Source organism: Mesocricetus auratus, unplaced genomic scaffold (genome assembly GCF_017639785.1).
Source record: "Mesocricetus auratus isolate SY011 unplaced genomic scaffold, BCM_Maur_2.0 Super-Scaffold_100006, whole genome shotgun sequence".
Classification (NCBI taxonomy): domain Eukaryota; kingdom Metazoa; phylum Chordata; class Mammalia; order Rodentia; family Cricetidae; genus Mesocricetus; species Mesocricetus auratus.
Window position 1 is genome coordinate 37,054,904 of NW_024429190.1, and position 24,131 is coordinate 37,079,034.

General features: G+C 37.5%; 1 protein-coding gene across 7 annotated transcripts in view; it reads left to right on the plus strand.

The window, feature by feature from the left end:
- The window catches only part of Pcdh7 (protocadherin 7), a 414,645-nt gene that overhangs the window by 48,246 nt on the left and 342,268 nt on the right, over positions 1 to 24,131 (plus strand). Inside the window, exon 2 of one of the 7 annotated variants that reach the window (XM_013116542.3) lies at positions 17,722 to 18,362. The exons of the other annotated variants lie outside the window; for them this stretch is intronic. Coding sequence (XP_012971996.1) covers positions 17,722 to 17,799 — 78 coding nt within the window. The 3' untranslated portion in view covers positions 17,800 to 18,362. Of the gene's footprint in view, positions 1 to 17,721; positions 18,363 to 24,131 lie in introns of those variants that run through there. 7 annotated transcript variants of the gene reach the window in all.

The window sequence follows — 24,131 nt, forward strand, 5'->3', positions numbered from 1 at the left end:
CATTCAGCAGCAGTGTGGCATTTATAAAGTAGGAGGAGATGGGTAGAGAGAGGGTTCTGCAGCGAAGAGCACGTGATGCTCTTAAGGAGGACTGGAGTTAGCTTCCCAGCACCCACATCAGACATCTCATGACTATCCAACTCCAGCTCCTAAGAATCCGATGTCCTCTTGTGGCTTCTCAGGGCCTCTGAACTCAGGTATACACAGCCCCACACAGATACATAATGCATGCATATAATTAAGCAATAGTTTAAATTGTAGTTTTCACTCTAGTTTTGAATACTATATTCTTCTTCCGTGTAAATCTGGGGCTGCCCTTTACATCGGATGCATCAATAGGTACCTTATACAGCTGTAGCAATTCTAGCCCTTAATTTATTGTTGTGTAAAAATTAGATTTGCTAAGTTCATTGGCTCTTACAATGCTTATTCTTGTGTAGACAATTTTCATTTGGTTGTTACTGGCAACGTCAGAATTTTGTAAATGGGTGACATGTCAGCAAAAGAAAGCAGGTGAATGGATTCTGTGGTGACACATTTGATAGGCAAAGGGGACAAAACAGAAAGACCTCTGATGACTGGAATCTTAGATGTGCTCCTTAAAATGCCATCACATTTTACCAAGAAAACAGGCAGAGTAAATAGTGTAACTGGGTTTCAAACAGGAGATCTTAAAGTAAAATTTAAAGTAAAATATCCTGAAAGCTATTGTTTTCTTCTTTACATTATCAGTGAATTTATTTAAGAAGGTGCCAGTGTTTAGAAATACAACCTATTTTACCCGCAATTTCCTTTTCCATCTCTGCCATTCTGCTAATTCCCATGATTTTAAAATCTACTCACCAGAAAGTCCTGCATTTCCATAAATCGAACAAAAAAATCATGTGGCAACAACTCGGAATGAGCAACATTGGGACCAAACAGAGTTGGCATCAAATTTTCCAGGTAGTGATGCGAGAGTTTCAGGTAACTTTAGGAAGTGCATATTATTTTTTTTGAAGCGGGATCAATTTAACATTGATTTTCAATGATCGTGACTGAACTTGCATACATTATTAAAATAATCGAATCTAGTGAGGCACACAGATCAGGGTCAAATAAATGTTTGCGCAGCCCTTCTTGGTAGAGAGTTTTTTTTTCTTCATGATTCTCAAAGTAGAAGTCTGGTTTGCCCCTTATTGAACAGAGTTGTGAGTCTTCACATGTTTTTGAGAAACCACTTGGCAGAGTTGCAGGCTGGGCACCGGGACTTCCTGCAAACAGCTAACAGAGCCACATCTGCTTCCGGACTTGCTGACTTGGCTGCAGAGTGGGCCCCCTTAGGCCCTGCTGCCAGATCAGGTGTGGAGACACTGCCGAGCTGTCACTCCGCATGGTTTCCTGCAAGTCAGCTATCTCCTTCCCATCTGTGTTGATATTCTTTCATGGCTTTTTTCCCCCTCAGCTTGTCTGGCATGCATATATTTGTCTGATAAGTCTCAATTTGGCTCCAAGGCTTGCCTTCCCAGTTTTCAAGCAAAAGGGATTTTTCTCCAAGCATATTATCTGTCCTCTCCTTGTGCTTGCCATTATGACATAATTCCTGACTTTGAGATGTTTTACGATCCCCACAGTCAATTAACATTATTTTATATGTTCCTTTTAGTCTTGAGGACCTCACTCCACTAAGATCCACCAAACTGCAAATTTTATTCACTTTAAAGTTTAAATAATAGGCCATGGAATTACATAGGGAGTGGATTTTTCAATTATATAATGCTTTCTTGAGCTAAAAAGCCACCACTCCTCCCCTTTTACTTTTCAGCAGGAATTTTAGATAGTTTTATTGCTGCCATTCCTAGGAGCTGTCTTGAAAAGTCATGGCTACATTTCATAGGTTTTATTTTTAGTGCGTAACAGGCTTCACATAGCAAAAGCTTGATTATTTGTGCTTTCCACCATTAATTGGTGTTTTCAGCTCTGTTCTTGATTATGCAGCTAAATTTTTGCCTGAAGTGTCCAATCCCGCAGGCTTGTTCTTGCAAAAACACCCCTTGAGTTTATTAAGAGTGCTGTACTCACAATGGCCAATGGAGCGGGCTCAGTGGGTATCCTGAGTTGGAAAATGAAAGGGCGGATGATTCAAGTGTACCATGCTCTGATTAGAGGGCCACGGGCAGCTTCCTTCTCTAGCAGATTAACATCATCCCATGTTCTGTTTTCAAACAAGTAATATCTGTTCTAAAAGCAGATCCTACAGTCCTTGCTAATGCACGGGGTTCCAGTGGCCCTGGCTTAAAATAATCCATCAGCTCTCCTTTCCCGTAGGGAATAAATCAGTATTGCCTTCATGCCTTTTGGCAGGCTTCCTTAGTTATGGGAATGTGGTTTGAAATGGTTTATGACTTCCTGCTTCTAAACAATAAGAGCTAGCATGAGTGTCTTGGCCCTATTACGAGAGCATTTGTTATGGAAACTCTTTGGGGTGAAGTAAATGGAAAGACAAATATGACACTCAGGTGGGAATAGTGTGGTCCCTGAGAGTTCAAACATCTGCCTTTGTGGGTTCATTCAGTCCAGTAATGCTCACTGAGTGCTGCATCTTAAAAATGTGTTTAAGGTACGGTAAAAAATTTGTAAGTTACAGTATAATTAATGTGAAAACCTGTGTTTCTGAAGACTGTAAACTAGACACTGGCCAAACTTCCTAAAATATAAACAGGGGAGTGAAATGCATTTTCCTCTTTGAGAAGTTGGAAAAGTAAGCAAAACATATCATTAAACAACTATAAAATCTCAATAACTGCGGCTGAAGTTTTATGGGGAAAGGAATTTTGAGGAGAAGATGTCCATATTTTCTCTGTGTTTACTACCAAACAAAGCAAGACGGGGTGTGATATAGCTCATGACTAGAATGGTAGTCTAGGAGGCTGAGGCAGGAAGATGGATGTGAGTGTCAGGTACATACTATAACTGTTTCAGTAAATAATAATCATATAAGCAAATAAAAATGAATAGAAGCATTGTAATCTACAACATTATTAGTGAGGTTATATAAGAGATAAACCTTATTTTTATCTATATCAAAAGATTTTTTTCCTCATAACAAATACAAGTGAGTAAATGGCTTAGGCCTACACCAAGGCATTTTAAAGTTTAAACATTAAACTGCATCTTTCCAGGTTTGAAGGGGTTACAGGCAAAAATGAAAATTTGTCACTATTTGCACACAGTTTATTTAACAGTTCTAAAAAGAAAGTATGTGTTATTTGGTCTATTTATTTTCAGTACGTGGTAATAATCTCCTAAATTTTTACACATAATCTTTCACTTTTTATCTTGGAAAAGGATCATAATTTTTCCCTAAGTACACTGACTCGACCATATTTAAACTGCCTGAGCTCTGAAAAATGACTTTTGTTATAGAAAAAGCTCAGAGGTTTTCTTCATCAGCAAAACAAAACAAAACCTTACACACATGCTTGCATCTGGGATGCCATCCAAAAGTGTTTAACAGTTTGGCTGTAGCCACCTTTGGAAAACACATAATTTCCTTCTACTATCTGGACATGGGGAGGCCATCAGAGTGTCAGTGCTCCCAGTGAGAAAGAGTAAAACGGTTGGTCAGTTCTATTTCTCTGGCAAATGAAATCGCTGTTTTCTTCCTCAGACCCCTTGTTAGAGAACAAAAATGGAAAATCATATACATAATAAATATGATTGTCTCTGGGTTTTGCTTTTACCAGAAGATTCTCAACTATAATTTTCAAAGTAAAAAATGTTATGTCTGTTCAGGATTAAAGCTAGCTGCCCATTTAAAATGGTTTACACACATGAGGAATTGTAAGTCAATAGGAAACTCTTACTTTTTAACTTGTGTATGCCTGTTTCTTTCATTATAACACAATCTTTTCATGAAATCATAGACCTAGCAAAGCCACAGAAGGAAAGTGGAGCATGGGAGATCTTTTTTTTTTTGAAGGCATTCATGAACTTAAATTTTGTATAACCAATTTGATAACATGTTTCAGTGCTGGGACTAAGATGATTGCTTTTAGTCAGTAGTCTTGGATTCTAATATGCGAGTATAGTTTAATATAGTTCATGCAAAACAAAGGAATGCATGGACTAAGTCTTAAATGGCTAGAAATCTCCCCTCTTTTGTTGCCTATTTTTGCACACAACTTTTATCTTATACTGAAGATGATTTGTTAGTGTGAAAGTCTGTCTGGTGTTACATGCCATACTAGTCCAAAAATTTTCCGGTGTTCTTTTGAGGTAGCAGTTTTTAACATTAGAAAGGATATGTAGCCATGCTTGCTTGGAGTAAGAGTTGTCCCATAATTCCATCATCCATGACTTGGAGGGAAGAGCCACAAGGCTGCACCAGTCCAGCTTTTCTGATATGGCAGCAATTTCCTAGAAATGACAGGGACAGAAACTATTAGAATAGTACTGTGGCAGTAATGGATATGCTCTTACTGGATTCAGATATGGTGTCAATATGTTTTACTTACACCATCCCCTGTGGATAGCTGTTAGCAATGTGCTGTGAGTAATTAAATGTTTTACATATATTACCTTATTAATGCTAATAGTTTCCATATTAAATATATAATGTGCTTCCCATGCAGTTTTGAAGAAATTCTTGTTAAAAATTTAGTTAATAAATATTACAGTCCAAACTGAATATCATGTCTTCATATTCCTGATTCAAGTATAGATGATAAATAGGTAACACTTAAAAACTGTCCTTATGCAAGATGGTTAGCAAGTGAAGTTTTCCACCAAAGTTAAGGACATTGGCTCTATTTCTGTAACACACTTGGTAGAAGGGGAGAATCAACTCCGCAGGTTCTCCTCTGATAGACTCTGTGAACATACATGCAATTTCATGCATACACACACATACACATACACACACACACACACACACACACACACAGAGAAAGAGAGAGAGGGGCAGACAGACAGACAGACACAGAGAATTAAATGTAAAAACTGAGACAAAATAACTCTTTCTGCAAGAAGTCAATAACATAAGAGAAAACAGCATAAAAGTCAATACACCAAATGCAATACAGGCCTACATTATTTAGTGTTTTAATAGTAGTAGCAATGAACTCTCTTACCCCTCTTACTCATATCTTTCGTTTCTTTTTTGTTGTTGCTAGTCTCTCTGCTTTTCCCTTAGAAACTGCATCACCTAGGAATGCGCTCAGCTGCAAATAATGAATTTATCATAGTTAAATAGGGGAGGGAGGCTTCTTTCCCCTTATAGTACAAGATTAGATATCATAAAGCAGCAAGTTTTTGTGAAGAACCCTTGTACTACTCTCCTCCAACCCAACATCCTTTGCCTTTTATTTTCCTTTTCATATTTCTAAGAATGTGGTTGTCTCTCTTTTCTGTTTTTTTCAAGAAAAGAAAAATGGACAAAACAAAATGGAAAATCTTCCTTTGGATCCATGTGCTTTCTATTTTGGAAAGGGTAGCCTCTTTGAGGACTTTTCTATGAGTCTTATTGTAGAGACTCATGTCCTGTGGTTTGCCCATGATACGAGCTGGTAGGAAGCATTCATATTTTCTCTTTTAGCTTTGATGGCATAGGAAGGCAAGAGAAAGGATGGTTTATGTTCCCTGCCTTCCTGTGACTGGAAGCAGTAACTTTGTCTTCCACCCCATGCTGCCAAGGCCCCCACATCTGTTAGCATCACTATAGTTTCTTCAGTCCTCTTTTGCTCAGTTCAATGACCAGTTTCTCTTAACTCCAGTAATAGGATTGCTTTCTGCCTCTTTTTCTAACCTCTTGAACCTCTTTCATTGATTTCTTTAGAATTTATGTCTCTTCAAGTTTCCAGGAGGGTATATTCCTAAGAGGATACTTGAGAACCCCCTTCTTCTCATCTCCTTCCTTGTTTTATAAGACTAGAGAGTCATAGGAAGACTAACTTACATATCAAGTTAGTGATCTAAAATGACACTTTGTTATTCTCAACTAACAGCCTAAGTTTTCCCACAGTATTACTAAATAATTTTTCACAATCATATACAATCAAAATTTTGACACTGTATAAAATCAATGATATAGAAAATTCTTAACCACTTAACCATTTTCTCAAAATCAGTCATTTAAACTTCAGAGAATGTTAGCAGTTGACTAGCCATATGGGGGACATCTTCTATTCATCCAGAGCAGCAGCTGTTTATTGTGTGCTTGCTGAGTATGTGGGACAATACAGAAGTCAGACAAAAGAGTAGCAAACAAGAAAGGAACTTACCCTCATACAGTTTATGTAGGATACATTGAACATATGCATTGCTTTTTCTACAGCCATGGCATATTTATTCAAAGGTTTATTCTGCCCAGGAAACTGTCTTAGGCACACACAGTTTATGAGAAATGGAGTATAAAATTTTTGCTATCACTGAGCAGTGATGTCAACATTAACATTATGTCTCAGGCATACATGCAGTAAGGAATTCAGTTAACACTCTTCTACTGCTTGTTAACTGATATAGGTCAGGAAATGAACACATGTGCATGTATGTGCATGTACACTCAGTGGATGTGTATCTTAATTTGGGAACTACAATAATTTATATGCTGTTTTAATTTATAATGTATTCTTTTTTGGATGGCTTGCAATATAGTTGGGTTTTAAAATAGGTCTAGATGTAAGTATACATTTATTGGATTGAATTCTAACAACTTTGACTCCCTCCACCTTTATTCCTTTGCTTTATTGAATTTAACTTGAATGAAATCTTTTATTTGTCTAAGTCTATTTCTGTCTAGTAAGGAAGTTGAAATTGATCACGCCTTGACTTTGTGGGCCAGCAGAGAACCATGACATTCCAGGGTATTGATTTTGTGGTGTTAAAGGGTGACAGATCCAGTGTTAAAGTGCCAGAAGAGAATTGAGTTTCAGATTGTACACCATAAGCAGTCTTGCCTTTTGCTGAGGCATGCCTAGCTTTTTAAAGTAAAGGATGTAATTTCAATATTTACTTAGTTTCTACTGAATATGCTTACAAATATTAATTTCAGCCCAAACTGTGTAATAACGTTTGGAAAATAAGAAGTTGCATGTTCAATGCATATCTTACTTATCTATACATATTCAGCTTGAAGCATAGGTGTGTGTGTGTGTGTGTGTGTGTGTGTGTGTGTATCCTGAAAATATATTTTATGTTGAAAATGTTGAGTAATACTTTTAACCAATGTGGCTAATCCTTCCCAGAGATTACTATCCATGGACATTGCTTGGTAATGATAAGTCTTGTTAGTTCTCACAACATTCATCCTTACATATATCACTTTGAGGTTAGTATGAGCACGTTCCCTTATTAGGGTACCCGGGATATGGATACAGGCTATCCTACAGTTCAGAAACGCTGGAAGCCTACAAATGTATAGCTTGGTGATGTTTTTGTTACTGTGATTGTTGTCTTCTGGGTTATAAAATATTGACAAGTTCCATTACAATGGCTGCTGTAATCTTGAACAGAAGAAAGATAATCACACTCATCTTTCATTCTTCCATTTTTTTCCACCAGGATGTGTTTTTATAAATGCAATAACCTTTCGTGAATACATTGAACATAACATTTTGATTCTATGATAATTGCTTAGAAACTCTACTGAGCTAAGTACAAGAGTATCTTTCAAACTAATCAGAAGAGCATGTGGTTCATGGACTTTGGCCAATCCATCATAGTCATCTTTCAGCTTTGTTTCCACATGCCCATCCAAGTTCCCATTCTTTCCTTAACTCTGACCTGCAAAGAAGAATAGAATGTATTTTATAATCTGTGTTTGTTCTGTTTTCTAACAATGTAAGTATTTTGCTTAAGCAGATTTGCTAGGAAATGACAGCTTTGAAAAATTGGACATAGGAGCTACTGGAAGCATTTCAGTACTAAGCAATCTAAATAGTGTAAAAGGGAAAATGAAATATCACTGTGTTTTAAAGATGACAGTTTTGTCAAAGATCCTCATTCACTCCTTGGCTTAAAACAAATGGAGTAAATCAAGAATATATCTGTTCAAGTGCATACGCATCCACACCAAGAAAGTTCTTACTCCTCCGTACATTGGTTCAGATGCAGGGGAGACTGTCATCCTCTTGGCTTGCTTTTTGTTTTGGTGAATTTTGAGGTCTTCAGATAACAAAAGAACAGAATATCCTTGACAGGAGAGAAAAACACATTATATACTTACAGCTCTAAAAATCTATTAATGTGCATATATTGCTTAATATTCAGAACTATAAATATTACTATGATATGAAGCATGTATGTATGTGTTCATACACTGTGTGTATGTGTATGTATGTGTGTGTGTGTGTGTGTGTGTGTGTAAAACGATGGGAGATGAAGACAGATGGAGGGATAGAGAGGAAGAAGAAGGAGTGAGAGATCTTTTCTTGTAATAGACTAAAGCATGAAGATCATAAGTTTGAAGATAGCTTGGGGAAACTTAGTGAGAGGAAGCTTGAGTCAGGGGGAAGAATAGAAGAGAGCAAGAAAAGAGATACCATAACAGAGGGAGCCATTATAGTCTTAAATATGGCACTAGGGAAATGTCCAGACATCTACAAGGATGACACCAACTAACAATCTAAGCAGTAGTGGAGAGTCTACCTTAGATGCCCTTTCCAAATAATGAGATTGATGACTACTTTATATGGTATCATCGAGCTTCATCCAGTGACTGATGAAAGCAGAGGCAGACACCCATAGCTAAACACTGAACTGAACTCCTGGAATCCAGTTGCAGAGAGGAAGAAGTGATAAGCGAAGTGGTCAACACCAGGCTGGAGAAAGCCACAGAATCAGCTGACCTGAACAAGGGGGAGCTCATGGATCCCAGACTGATATCTGGGAAACCAGCATAGCACCAACCCAGACCCCCTGATAGTGGGTGTCAATTAGGAGGCCTGGGCAATCAATGGGGCATCTGGCAGTGGATCAGTATTTATCCCTAATATAGAAATGGACTTTAGGAGGCCATTCCACACAGAGGGATAGTTGCTCAGTCTAGAAACTCGGGAGAGGCCCTGGGCCCTGCTCCAAATGATATAACAGACTTTTAAGATCCCCCATGGAAGGCTTCACCCTCCAGGGGGAAGCAGGAAGGGGATGAGATGGGGGGCTAGTGGGGGGCAGGGGAGAAGGGGAGTGAGAGGGAACTGGAATTGATATGTAAAACAAGCTTTTTTCTACATAAATAAAAAAAATCTGAAAAAAACAAAACAAAAGAAAAACAATAATAGCAAACCATAAGCAGCCTAAATCTGGATGACAAGCTGTTTATGGTTATATTAAAAATATGGTCTTTAAAAACAGTTTTAGAGTTAGAAGGGCAGAGCAAGTATGACAATATCAGTCTTTTAGCAAAAAACCATCCGCAACTGGAGAGGCAGTGGAGTGTGGAGTGCTCAAGAGTAGAGATTAGAGGAGACTTCCTGGGCTTAAAATTCCACTGCTGCCATACTTTGGGTCTGTGATTTGGCCAAGTCATTTTCTCAGGCCTGAGTCCTTTCTTTGTTCCATGTGATTGTGATAGTATCTGTTTCCTGCTGACCTTCTGCATAGGCCTCAGATGCTGTAAACAGGCAGCAGAAGGTTAGTTATTACCACTAATTGAAAACTCTGTACATGTGAGGAGGCCAAGAATGGGAGCAGAAACTTCATGAATTAATTTGGAGCAGCAAATAAATGTTCAAAAAAATTTCTGTAACCCTGTATCTTTCAGGAAAGAAATAAATGAGTATTGGCCAATGTCATTATTGTTTTAACAGAAGAATCATTGTGATTATAATTGAATGTGGAATATACATGCTCTGCAGCATATTTTAGAGATTCTACCAGAAGTGAATTGCTAGGAAATTCTGGCTCCAGATTCCACAGACAATGAATGGGCTAATTTAAAGTTCATAGGCTATCCACAGATTTTCTTGTTTCTGTTGAAGAGAGGTGTCCTGTAAATGCTTATATGTTTTAGTTATCATTTCCTCCCACTCACAGCAACAGTGGTTATATTCTATGTATTAACTTTCTGAAATGGCTTTCATTTAATTCTTTGTTCACTTGTGGGCATAATTTGCCCCTTATTAAAAAGGGTACCCAATAGTATAACTTCATCTACATTTTAACTTAGCATGTTCCATGAAAAAGATTGATTTATCATGGTACACACTAAAAGCATCCTCATATGTGATTTATTTATACATTTTACCTCGTTTTAGAGCCCTTCAGCATTTCCAATTAATAGGATTGTCATTTTTATATATGGATGGATTCTTGGTACCGTTTGGCTTTGAGCCATAATGTTATCTATCCTTTTAACTCTTTGGAAACATTGACTTATCGTCATTGCATTAGTGCAGGCTCAATTTTGTTTCAGGTCCTAGATGACAAAGGTCACTTCATTAGGCCCCTCAATTGCCTTACTTCCCTGCAGTCTCCAAGTATCTTATACTAAGTATCGTAAAAAAATGTTCTGCTTCCATTAACAAAAAGTGAGCAGGGAAGAAAAAGCCAATTATTTGCAGCACATAAAATCCTTATGATAATTTGGTAGACTTTAATTAAACTAATACATCACATTGCACTTATAAAGACAAAGGAGAAAAGAAGGGGAGCACGAAATGCTTTTTTTTCCTGTAGAGACACACCATATTGCTTTGTGATTAAGTGCTCTAAGCATTGTGACCTATTTTAAAATCTAAGATTTGCAGTCCTTTTCATACAATATTAAACATATTAAAAATTCGATGCAATATTGATTAGAACCATGCCCTCCACCAACACTTGAAATGAAGCTATATTAAAGCTTGGCTTAAAACTAATTTGTATTAATTTCATATGATTTTTAAACTCTTCAAAATAAAAATTCTAAAGTGCCATCCAACACACACACATTATTTTAATCACAAAGAATCCTGTTTTGCTATTTTGTATTTATTTTATGCTTTGCATTGCAGTCTTTTGGTTGAGTCCACTAGTATTATTAACACAAAGTCTACAGTAAAGCCAAAGAATTCCTTAGTTCACCACTGGGGTTAGTGGGATTAGAGACATTTGGTTTTTCTTTAAACAATCGCCTCCCGAAACCTTCAGTTTCTCTGAGATGTAATTTTATAATTTAAGTGAAAATAAAACTGACCTGGTGGTGAGGGTTGGGACTAAGGATGACTACGGGCTCTTTGTGTGTTTGTGAGTGTGTGTTGTATCTGTGCATGGTGTATTGTCATGCCCAACAGTGCAGAGGCAAAGGTCAGTGTGCTCTGCTCTAACACCTTTCGCCATATTCCTTTAAACCAGGCTTTCACATTGCACCTGGAGGTCACCTTGCCAACCGTGGTCCTCTTGCCTCCCCTCCCACTATATCACCAAGCTGTGTTGTAAACACCAGGGCAGGAATGCCAGCTTTTTACATCCATTTGGGGATTCGAACTCTGGCCCTCATGCCTGGGCAGAAAGTACCTTTAAACACTAAAGAATCTTCCGAACCCTGAAGACATTTCATTTTAATCTGAAATCTTCAGGGTTTTATTGAGTTGGCTTTAGCACCTCTCTGGGTTTCAATAATTGTCACTGGTAAAATGTGTCATCCTTTACTGGAGGAATGCAGACAGCATCTTCATCTTTGAAATTCCATTTCTCCTTTATATTACTTTTTAATATATAATGCTTGCACCTCAACCCTCAAATCAACCTCTTACTACTTGGCAATGTATTTATTTAAAAGTCTAGTAATTTCTGATTGCAAAAAAGCATAGATTTTTGAGACTGGTAAGCTATAAATCACATTCAAATAGAATCATATCCAGTCTTTACCCACCAAGCAGACCGTATAACCAGTGTGCCAAATTTCTTGTTTTGAGCATACATTTTCTGTGAGCTCAAGGCTGACTGGTTAGATTTGGCTTTCTTCTGAGAACATAAATGTTTTCAAACTACAGTTGTGGTCTACTGTGTTTCCTTTTATTTTCTTGTTACTGGGTTAGATTGCTGGTTGCCTAGGGCTCCCCAAGATCTCACCGTTTTCCAGACATGTGCAGCTTCAGTGGCATTTGAGGACAGCAGAGCTTCCTCTTGTCATCTTCTCTTGAGCACCTCTTCCGGTTTTTTAAAGGCAGAAAAGATCAGCTAGCACTGCTGTTGTACCCAAGTGTAGTCAATGCCATGGTCTGAAGAGGATAATGATGATAGTTTAAGTTAACATCATTTTACTTTCCACTGTGAGCTTTAAGGACAAAAAAACATTTTTATCTAACTTCAGTTCAGTGCAAATGAAACTGTAAAGCTGTGATATCTTCTATCATTTTTTAGTTATATAATGCATAGAAGTAGTGGGATTAATCTCTATCACTCCAGTACTCACAGATATTTTTGTTTGAAACAGTTATTAACAATTAAAATTTACAAAATGAATTAAATGAGAAATACTTGCATATGTATAATGTAAGAAACCTACAACTATATCATTCCTTTAGGTTTTTTAAACACATAATTTAGCTGCCTGTTTTATCTCTGGAGTTCTTGACATGTTGTCTACATACGATGTTCAGGAGGATAGAGTTTTGTTTCTCCTATCATGGTGTGTGATATTAAGTGTAGGATTATTGAGCTGAGGAAAGGAAACTAGGGAATCGCTCAAGACACACTTAAGAGGAAATCTCCAGTATACATAGAGATTTCTCACAGCCTCTGACTTCATCTCTTATATTCTTTACCAATTGCTCTTCTCCAAGGCAATTCTTTCTCTGTCCTTGGGTTCATATATGAGCCAAATTTAACGTCAGTCAGCAAACCCCTTTCCCATTGCCCTGAGCATTCCTTCTCTGATTGTTTGGGTCTCTCAAAATCTCATCTAATTGGTTTTCATCTTTGTCATTCCTCAGTTGCTAAAGGATTCATACTTATGTTTCTGTGGCTTTTAAAAGATGAAAGGAAGGAAGGAGGGAGGGAAAAAGGATGGAAGGGAGGGAGGAAGAGAAGAAAGACAGACAGACAGAAAGACAGACAGACAAGAACTTCCCTCTGAACTAGTCTGGTCTCTTGGGTTGCTATCAGTTTCTTTCTATGTTTCTTACTAGACTAACTTTATAACCAGAGGCATTGTTGCTGACACTAAGGTTCTATGATTCTAATAGGAAGCCAAGTTCATCAATATTGCTTTCCTGGCTCTCCAGCCCAAGGAATTCTTTTTATTAGAGTTCAAGTCATTCACACTCTGAAAGTAAGAGAAAGCTATTACAGGTGAGAAATGGGTACATATTACTATAGAATTTCCTTTCTTGGCTGATTCAGTGGCTAAGTGTTAAAAAGACTTCTGTTCTTCAGTAATTCAGAAACAGTATTGAAAAATGTGACTATGTTTGTATATGTGTGTGTGCATACCTTACACATGTAAATGAGCTAATATAATAATGATTAGTATGATAAATACATAAGCTTCTAGGAATCATCCTAACATGCTCATTTATAATGGTTTAGGAAATACAAAATTTTGCTTATTTATTAAACCATGCCCCCAAATGGGGGCAGTTAACATTATAACACAGTTGTGCATTTTTTAAAAGTCAGAATTAAACAGTAATTTATGTGCAAACAATGTAGTGAAAAATGAGTTTGATTAGGAATTCCAAGTCTTGATTTGGGTCTCTGAGTTTATTCACTCATATGAATATAATTTTATATAAGGAGATTCCTGTGTCTGGGCTTCACTTTCTTTAAAATGAAGTGATATTTTAATAAACATTCTTCTGGGGAGAAATTTCTTTCCTCATATTTTGGGAAGTTCATAAAAAGTATATTTGATATATACTTTACATGATACAGGATTTTTCATAAGGGAATAAATCAAAGAAATAGGGAGCATTTTTATGGTTAGATTTCACAGGAAGTGGAGAACCATTGCAAAGCATGTTGGGACAGGGTGTGTGAAGCAACAGTTATGCACAGATAGGAGCATAACAGGGCCTGTTTGTGTAGATTCATGTGTGGCCCTGTGTTGTCAGAGATAAGGAAGCTCTTTTCCTCCAGGTATACATGGATTTCAGCTCCACAAGTCTTTCAAGTTGTAACTGATGATCTGATTCTGAGAGAAGGGTTAAAGGATGGTGAGAAGCCATCTAGTTATTCTGTTTGCTCAACTGTCAGTGTGCCTTGTATTGTGGTCCTGGATGCTAGCTCTACATCTGCTCTATGTGGGTGTCACAGTCATTAATAATCATAACTGTTTACAGCTTTTGTAAGTTGTTTATATAGATCGTTAGGACAAGATAAAATTTACTATTAAGAATTACCGTTTTATAGTCCATCAACTATCTAAATCTTATGCTTACTCCATTTCTTGGTTCCCATTTAAAATGGGTTTTAATATTCAAGAATATAATAAACTCCCAGTGTTAAGGGGCCATGCTTCTTCTTTGTTATAACTGAAAGCGGCTTCCTTATTGGGCAGTCAAATATTAGTAACACCTTCAATTTCCAGATTGTAATATTAGTATGAGCGTGTTCTCTGCATTATGGACTATTGTCTGCTTTTTATGAGATACCTCTCACTTGTTCCTCGATTTGAACGTCACTCAAGGAAAAATAATGCATATTTATAGAGTTATTTTACATATTGCCAATTATATGCAAACACATTCAACAGACACGTGCACTCAATCTTCTCCAATTACATAGGTACATGATTAGAATCGAAGTATACCTAATGCAAATAAGTAGAAAAATACATACATATTCTTTCACAGAATATATATTTTACTTTTTTGTGGTTTAGAATTTTTTTAAAGAATATAGGTTAAAGCAAGTCTACTCCTATGTGGGAGAGTTCTGTATTTTCTTATACCTAGATCTGAGCCCTCTTGCTAGTCTCTAAGTACTTCAATTTCCTCCACTTAGGAAATTGTCACTACTGATGTACAAGGAGCACAAGAAAAGAGGGGCATCATTTTTGAAACTCAACTACTTTCTAATAACTTTTATAAATTACATTTCCTGGATTTTAGGGGATGAAAGGTTTGAGATGCAGTGATGGTCTCATAGGAAGGGGTCTAGAATGACTTGGCTTCTGTGTGTGTGTGTGTGTGTGTGTGTGTGTGTGTGTGTTTATATCACTAGTTGCCTGAGTGATAGAGATGAATTGAGGAGTAAGGTTGAAAGGTGAAGACACAGGCCATGTCTCTACAACTTTACCTGAATTGGACCTGACTGAAAGATTGGTTGGATCTGATTTACTGAAGCATATCTGCTTAGCAGTGGTGATTTGAAAATTACTTTCAGGGCCATTTTAATTAGCTGCTTCAAATCGAAGCAAACATATCCTGGTAACACACATTTCTAATCTGACCCTCACCAACACAGTTTTCAGTACTGTGATTCCTAAATGGTTCTCTGTGATTTCAATGAATGCTTTGAAATATGCTGTTTTGTTTTGAAACAACTTTTGATGATGAAATGAGAACCTATCTCTCCTGACTCTAGTGACAGGTGGATATTAGTATACATTTGTGTTTTTCCATGCATCACAACCTAAAACCACAAACAGCTCTCCACAGTTAGTTAAATTGTGAAATAGTTCTGAGGAACATTTTAATAAAGGAATTCCATTATTTTGCAAGACAGCATGGCACATACATTACATAAATGTGTGAAAATCCTGGGTATGATTATAAGTTGAAATTATAAGTCAGCTTTGAAAATAAAACATTAAAGATTTTTACTCTTCTAATTTTTATTTTAAATGTTTCATTTATTCATTCATTCATTTATTTATAGCTTTGCAGAAAATTTTGCATTGATTATACCTTTAAAGAAAAATACATGACTTTCACATGGAAAAGATAAAAAAGCTTAATGATATTTTTGTATAGACTAAACTTAAATACAAATATTTGAGACAACGATGTGCTAGGAAAGAATATATCATTTGCTGCAATTCAAAAGAACCGTGTTCTAAGATCAAAAGTCATATGACAAATGATGTAAAACAAGAATGTCCACACAATTTTAAAATTTCAAAATTGAATCTCTGATATCATGGAATAGCAAATAATTGGGTTTACTTAGTTATCAGTTCCCAAATATATATTCATTCATTAACACAATTCATTACCAACTTATCACGTGCAGACTCAAGGAAAGAATAGGTAGAGTGAAAATGACGTTTACCCTCAGGGATGACGATGTAGCCTTGAATATGATAGAAAAATTAAATTAATAACTATAAAACAGTTAAATGTGTCATAAGCACTATGAATACATGTCCTATGTAGTAGACACAGAAACAGCACATGGAATGTTTTTCATGCATTATGGCTCAGTGATGGATACAAGTTGATTTGCAAATAGAACACAGAATGAGAAGTTTCAAATATCTTGAGTAAAGAACCATGAATTAAATGTGTACTGATATGAATCCTGTGAAATAAGATAAAGTATATCCATATAATTTTATGATTCAGATCATATTTACTTGTGATGTGATTATGCAATTGATCAAAACCTATTAGAATTTATTTACTTTTAGAGTTGCTAGAGAAAAAATATTTCTTGGAACAGAGAATATTTAACAAGCAAGCAATTATGGTATTTTTTAAAGCTGCTTTAACTTACATAGGCTTCTTTTCAAATAATTAATTTTCAAATTAGTCAGTCATTTTACTGTCGTAGTTACTTTTATAAATAAGTTGATAAGCATTCAGGAAAAAAGTGCATCTATTTCTTTCCCAAGTTTGTGTTTGTATGCAGGTTTATCGTGACCTTGGAATTTTAATTGAAGATTTTCTCTCCTTACCCTGATTCCTAAGCACTTTCAGTCATGAACGTCATTCATTCACCTTGCTTATGCATTAAAAATGATACTATCCTTTTATTTTTATGTTCAGGCTCACTAAAGATTTTACTATAGCGATTCATAACATCAAACTGAAAGAAAAGCTTCGTGTAGTTTCTTCTGTAGAAAGTCAAAATTAGCCCATTGATGGGTCTCAAGTTCAGAATAATACTGAACACCATTAAAAGCTTACATTTGCACTAAAATAGTTTGAAGGCATATGCATCGTCACTTCTATTTCTACAGATTAGGCACAAAGGCAGGGAACACAACCTGACAGCAGTCATGACTTTGAAGCACAGTGTAATTCCTGTTTACTCAAGATCTGCAGCCCATTTGCGCATCGCATGTAAATTGTTAGGCTTCTATGAAGGGAGAGTGAGCTATCTCATGATTTCATTTAGAGAATAAAAGGACTTGGAGGGTGTGAACATTCAGCTCTAGCTCACATCCCTGACACTTCATGGGTGTGTAAATTAAAAAGCATCTGCAGCATAATTACCATATCACTCTCTTCTGATTATAGAACACCGCTCTCTGCACTCTCCATCTTCCCTCCCCTTGACATTTCATAGCCTTGAAAAGCTTGAACCCTGAAACACAATTAACTCAATGATTCTTCTACCAATCAAACCTCTCTTGTCAGAGATAGCATCCTTGGGACTAGCCAGGTCTATTGATTCCGTTGCCCCAGGGTTGTTAATTGTAGTAAGAACTGCTATGTCTCTGTGACTTCTGAAAAAGATTGTGGCCACCGCAAATACATCTTTAAGAAGGAAAGAATACCATTAGCTGAGATGTGCAGTTCAAGCTTTGCAACTAGGCTGGCAAAACCCTACTCCCATCCCTGTAAAGCAGACATATATTTTTGTATTTTTTTATAGGTGGATACAGTGCAGACCACGAACCCACCTGGCCAAATTGAGGAATCGTGTAAAATCAGTGTATGTGCTCGTAAGTGAAATACATGCCAAGTTCCAACTCAATATGTTGGATCCTAATATGCCCCAAATTTGTCTTGTGTAGAAAGAAATTGATTCCCAAGGGGCAAGATCACTAGCTCATTAAAGTGAAGCCCTAATTTTAAAGAACAACAACAAAAAAAAGATTTCTGCTAAAAGAAATCAAGCTGCACTTTGCAAGTGAGTGAAAACAATGAAGGTCTGAATATGGACTGTAAGAGGGATGTGAGAGAGGCTTTGCAATCTTATCAATTACTGTGGAGCAAGTCAGATGTCCTCAAACTCAGGAGTGTGAAAAGAAGAGCAGGAAGTCCTTTCATCACTTGCAGTTGGGTGAACTCAACAAGAGTGGCCATCCCCATCTCTTCCTGTTTCTCCTTAATAATGTGGATATTACTATGAGCATGTTTTCATTTGCCTTTCTTGAACTCACTGGATGCATTATGTAGAAAACATCAGGGCCTGTGCTAGATCAACAAAGAAATGGAAGCATATACCTCAGGATCTAATTCTGAAAATTAGACAATTCAATGCTGTTTAATAAGGAGAAGAAGAAGGAGGAGGAGGAGGAGGAGGAGGAGGAGGAGGAGGAGGAGGAGGAGGAGGAGGAGGAGGAGGAGGAGGAGGAGGAGGAGGAGGAGGAGGAGGAGGAGGAGGAGGAGAAGAAGAAGAAGAAGAAGAAGAAGAAGAAGAAGAAGAAGAAGAAGAAGAAGAAGAAGAATCACTGCCAATCAGGGAAATAGATGAACTGGGGATTCGAGAGGAAATGCGATTTAGGTGATTCTGGTACCCACTGAACATGATTTAAGATGTGGAAACAGACGATAGATGGCACCATATTTAAGACCCTTTTTTGAAATTTTGGAATGACTTTAGGATTAGCCACATAAGTGTTCAAGGAATACATGGCCTTTACACCAGTAAGGAAACTGGCCTTGTAAATTTGTAGTCCTATTCATTCATGTGCATAGAGGCGGGCTGTTTTATACATATGTATATATAAATACAAGGATGAACTGCATGTGAAAAGCTCTTCATATTATTGTTACTTCCTCAATGGAAGACACTGTACAAACCTGCAGCCTAATTTTCTTATGAGTGTGAGTGTAGATGTGTACAATGGTATGTGTGGAAGGAGATAAAATTTAACCAGTAGCATTTGCACTTTGGTCTGTTACCTAGAATGTAAAGAGGTCACATCAGCTGTCTTAAGCCATTTCGTCACTTATTACTAACGATTATCATTCACAAAGCAAGTGATTCTAAAATAGAATGACTAATGCAGAATTTCTCCAATTAAATATGATATTTGATGTGATTGAGCCATTTATATTAAAATGATTCTGATGTCTGACAATAATGAGTGTAGCTCATGTGAAATTACTGTGAAGACAGTTGAAAATGCATATCATACTCCTTCAGGCTGTTTCCTTCCGTGACAGGACGTGAATTAATCATGGAAGCTAATATAGAAGGGAATAGGATAATATTTGCTTTCTCAATTGTAGTTTTTTACTGTCAGTAGGCTATATGCATTTATCTCTTACATTTGTTCAACCTAAATTATGTAACAAATAATTTTATGTTAGCATAAATCAGGTAGTATATATATGAAAGAGATGGGCATATCTTTTGTAGTCACCATGTGCCATAAAGATTTTGAAACTACTGTCCTTTGGTAATTTTATTCATTACTCCTTATTTTGCTGATTAATTTTATAGTTCAATTTTTACCTCTTCTTTCTATGTGACAATCAATTGCAACCGATCCTCTTATCTATAATGTTACAGGGATTTTTGTCTTTATTTATGTTATTATAATTAATAATAAAACAAATTGTATGATTCTATTCTATTGAATATTTTTGTGACCAGTATAATAAAGGAAAACTAATTTATAAGATGCCTATGTTTCTTATGTCAATAGTCCTGTTAAGCACATTGACGCATACAACATGTTCAGCTTGCTGGTCTTTATTACAGAATAAAGAGCTTATACATGGAAGATTTATTTTTTTTGAAAAAATATTCTTATTGATATATAATTACTTTATTTTCCCCAACACTTTATCCCTTAAGTGTGTTCCTTGTCTCTTCATTCCTCCAATGTTCCTCCCACTCCCGTGTCTCCCTCTCAAATTGATTGTCTTCTTTTCTTTGATTATTATTGTTACACATAAATATATAAACATAACCAATTTAGTCTGTTTTGTTTGTGTGTGTGTTTTCAGGGCTGAAACTTTGTATTGTATAACCAATTAAGGCATGTGGTCTTGAGAGAGGCTAATTGCCCCTCTCTTAGCAGTCATTAGTTACCTTTAGTTCTTTGTTTAGTGACAAGATTCCATGAGACACCATGACATGTCTATTGATATGGACATTGTTCAGATCTTTTTTTATGAAGCCATTTCTAGGAGGTAGTCTCATAGCAAACTTTCTGGTGTTCTACCCCTTACAATCTTTATACACTCTCTTCAGCTGTGTTATCTGAACATTAGGTACAGGAGTTGTTTTGCAGACCTGTCTGTTGGGACTGGGCTCCACACAACCCATCAGTCTATGTTGTATACGGAAACTTCCCTGAACATTTGCAAAACTATGAGTTTGCTTTCAGACAAATCTGAGCATCTGTGCTTTAATATAAATGTTCAAACAGGCTTTTGGCTTATACCATCAATAAAAATAATTTTAACTTTTAATTTCTAAAATTTGATAATTTACAGGTTTTACAAACTGATACTTACTATTGGTCCCACTATTAATAAATAATGATATATGTTATAAAGAGAATAATTTGCTGTTTTCCACTTCAAATGACCCAAATCACAACCCACACCTTATGACCTGTCACGTCTGCTGCGCGGCCTGTGTCCGAGAACGTGCGGAGGGTGTCGGGTATTGATAACACAGAGACTCGTTCAATGATATAAAGAGAACTTTAAACAGGCTCCAAAAAGGTTCAAGAAAAACTTCCTAAGAAAGGCTCCCACCAGAGAAGCCTCTGCTCTCTCCTCTCCCCTGGCTGGTTCTGCTCTGACACCAGAGGTGGATGTGTGTGGGTTTTTGAAGGTGCGGTTAGTCTTTGGACAAGGTCGAGGTCAGGGCGGTTTCTGTGGGAAGGCCTTTCCCAGGAACTTATTGTATCATTTTTAGTAAACATGTTTTTACTAAACATTGCCTTACAGCTGCCTACTCCCAGGCAGAAGGGGAAGTGGCCAGGAACTTATTGTATCGTTTTTAGTAAACATGTTTTTACTAAACATTGTCTTACAGCTGCCTACTCCCAGGCAGAAGGGGAAGTGGGTCTCTGCTCAAGGTCTGGTGTTCCCACAATTCACCCCTTTTTATTTTCAAATGAGGCACTCCTGGCTTAGGTCAAGTAGGGTCATCCTCCCTTTCCCGTCTTTGGGGGACCTTGAACCCCTGTTTTAGGTGGGAGGGGTCTTCCCCACAGGTTGCCCGTCATCGGAGATACCCCAACCTTAAATCATCTGTAACCAACCTTCATGGCTATCGGGATTGCCATGGGCTAAGCTAAGCAATACTTGGTTACGGATCTCTTGCCTCTGGAACAAGGCACGTTTGAGCTCGGCATAAAGCCAGAATGCCTACCGCCACTGCCACCATTTCCAGGACCCCCATTGACATAGCGCCTCTCCATTACCATACCCATCACCAGATCTGGGCCATAACATTCTACCAGCCTTCGTCTGTTACAAGGGTAACCCGCATGTGATTTACATTTACAATTTGATAAAGTTTCCAATCGTTTTAAGATCTGCTCAGGAAAGCATTTAGAGAGTGCACTTGCACAGATACATTGGGCACAATCATTGACGTTACACATGTAGCATTATGAAAAATATGAACAATAGTTGTCACATTAGGACAAGTTGCATTTCTCCAGAAAAATACACTGGCCTAGGCGCGATTTCAGAAACAGGAACCACCAAGTTTGATATTTCAAGTGACCATGTCCTGTTCAAATACTGAAAAGAGGCTTTTGCCACTCATAGTCCATACCAATGTCCAAATGCTTTAAATGGGTCCTTTTTTCTCTGTTGGCTTCACGATGAAAACTCATGGGTCTGGAAGGTTGATGCAGCAGGTCTGTTGAGAAACTGGAAATCTCGAACCAACTATTTTCTTTCTTTCTTGGGCTGTAGATTCGATGACATCAAGGGTCAGGAACACTGATTTAGGAGATCTCACTCAAACTGGCTTAGGTAGGCTCCCATGGTCTCAGGTCCAGTTTTTCTCTGCTCCATGCATCTCACTAAATGGTCTGACAGCTGCTGAAGCTTTATTCTTTTCCTACAAGAAAACACAAACATGCCCTCGACCCCAAATTAGGGTCTTCTCCACTGTCTAGTGTATGGATGTCTCCATTTGATCTGAGCAATGGTTGCTCAAGTTCCATCATGCCAGAATCTGTCTGAAGCAATCTGTCTGAAGCACTGGCATTCACATTATAAAATTTTTAAATGAGGAGTGTATTATTTGATGAGTCATGTGGGGACTGGGGACATTATTCCCCCTTTTTTATTTTCTAAAAAATTTTCTTTTTGAACTGTTGAAGCTGGACCATAACAGTAGAAGGATTTGTCTACCCTCCTTGGTTAACTATCTAGGTAAATTGGGCTTACTAAATAACTTTTGAAAATTATTTGAAGTCTGTGAGCAGTCTTTCCCAATCTAACCTGTAGAACTCTCACTAGCTGACAAGGCCTCATTTGTATCTTAAATTTTTCTGTTAAAACATTAACAGACTGGCTGGATGTTCCTTTTGGCTATATTTAACGCAATCTAGGTAGCTTCTTAACTATTTTTGAAGGGATTTAAGTATCCTTTTAATCATATAAGCAGTTCACACTCACACATTCGCAATCACATTTCATACATACCGGTGTGGCCACACCATACATTCAGAACATACATGCATCTTTCAGTCATCCTTTTTCCCTAGGTCATGATTAGTCTGTTGCAATGAAGCTTCCTTAATTGAAATCTATGTAAAAGAACAACTCCAGCCAATCCTTGAACTAAAAAGGTTAAAAAGTCCTATATGTTTTTATCATTCCTCCATTTGAGCTACAGTCATGGGGTACAGCCGTACCTACTCCTTGTAACTCTGTAGATGCAAGGTAGAGAGGCCAGGCTTTTGGCCAAAAGTTTTTAGAGATGACTCACAAAATAGAACTTAAATGTAAACAAAATTTTCCATTCCATATACCTTTGTCTTTTTCTTTTTCTTTACTTAATACCAGTACCTCTTTTACTGTTACCAAAAAAAAATTTTTTTTTGAGTCAGGGTTTCTCTGTATTGTTTGGAGGCTGTCCTGGAACTTGCATAAAGGTGTGTTGGGATTAAAGGCGTATGCCGCTGGGAATCTCTTGGATTCCCCTACTTCCTGACCCTGGTATCAGGCTTAGGAGGGGGAAACTCAGAATGTCTAGTTTCTGACTTTTTAATCTCATTGGCAGCAGCCGCTTCCAATGTATTATTGGTGTTATAAAAATTGATGAACAGGGAGCTGGAATGACTAACTGGCATCAACATGGGGGGGAATCCTCACCAACGCCCATATTTCACTTACCTGAGTGTTCAGCAATGGTTGGATCTTTATCATGGTGAGCATTCCTAGTATCCGGAGTAGTATTGGGGTCGACATGCCTGATGCACCGTTCGGGGACCCAAATGGGCTTCTCACTTCCTGGAGGGAAAACACAAACAGCCCCTCGGACCCTAGCTAGTAGGGGAGTGGGTGGCTGCCATTTTCCTGTAATCAAATCCTTCCATCTGACCCATCCCAAGGACTGGGAGGGTTTGTTCCAATGTCTCTCCATAGCAGACAAATTATTACGGTCTACGGTCAAAAAATTTAAAATGTAAAGTATGGTGGATAACTGAATATTGGGGAGGTAACATACTCCCCCTTTTTTATTTTCTTAAAATACTGTTTGAGAGTGGCATGGGTGCGCTCCACAATAGCCTGTCCCGTGGGGTTGTGAGGAATACCAAATGAATGGACAATGTGATGTTCCCTGCAAAAGGCAGCAAAGCGATTGCTGGCATAGGCAGGGCCATTGTCCGTTTTTAGGGCATCGGGTACGCCCATGTAGGCAAAGGCCTGTAGGCAATGAGAAATAACATCTTTAATCTTCTCTCCTGAGTGGAGAGAGGCAAAAATCAGTTTAGAATACGTATCCACAGAGACATGCATATATTTTAATTTCCCTGCCTGCGGCAGGTGAGTGACATCCATTTGCCAGAGATGGTTGCCCCTGAGGCCCCGGGATTTACCCCCTCATTGGGAGAATTATGATAAGGG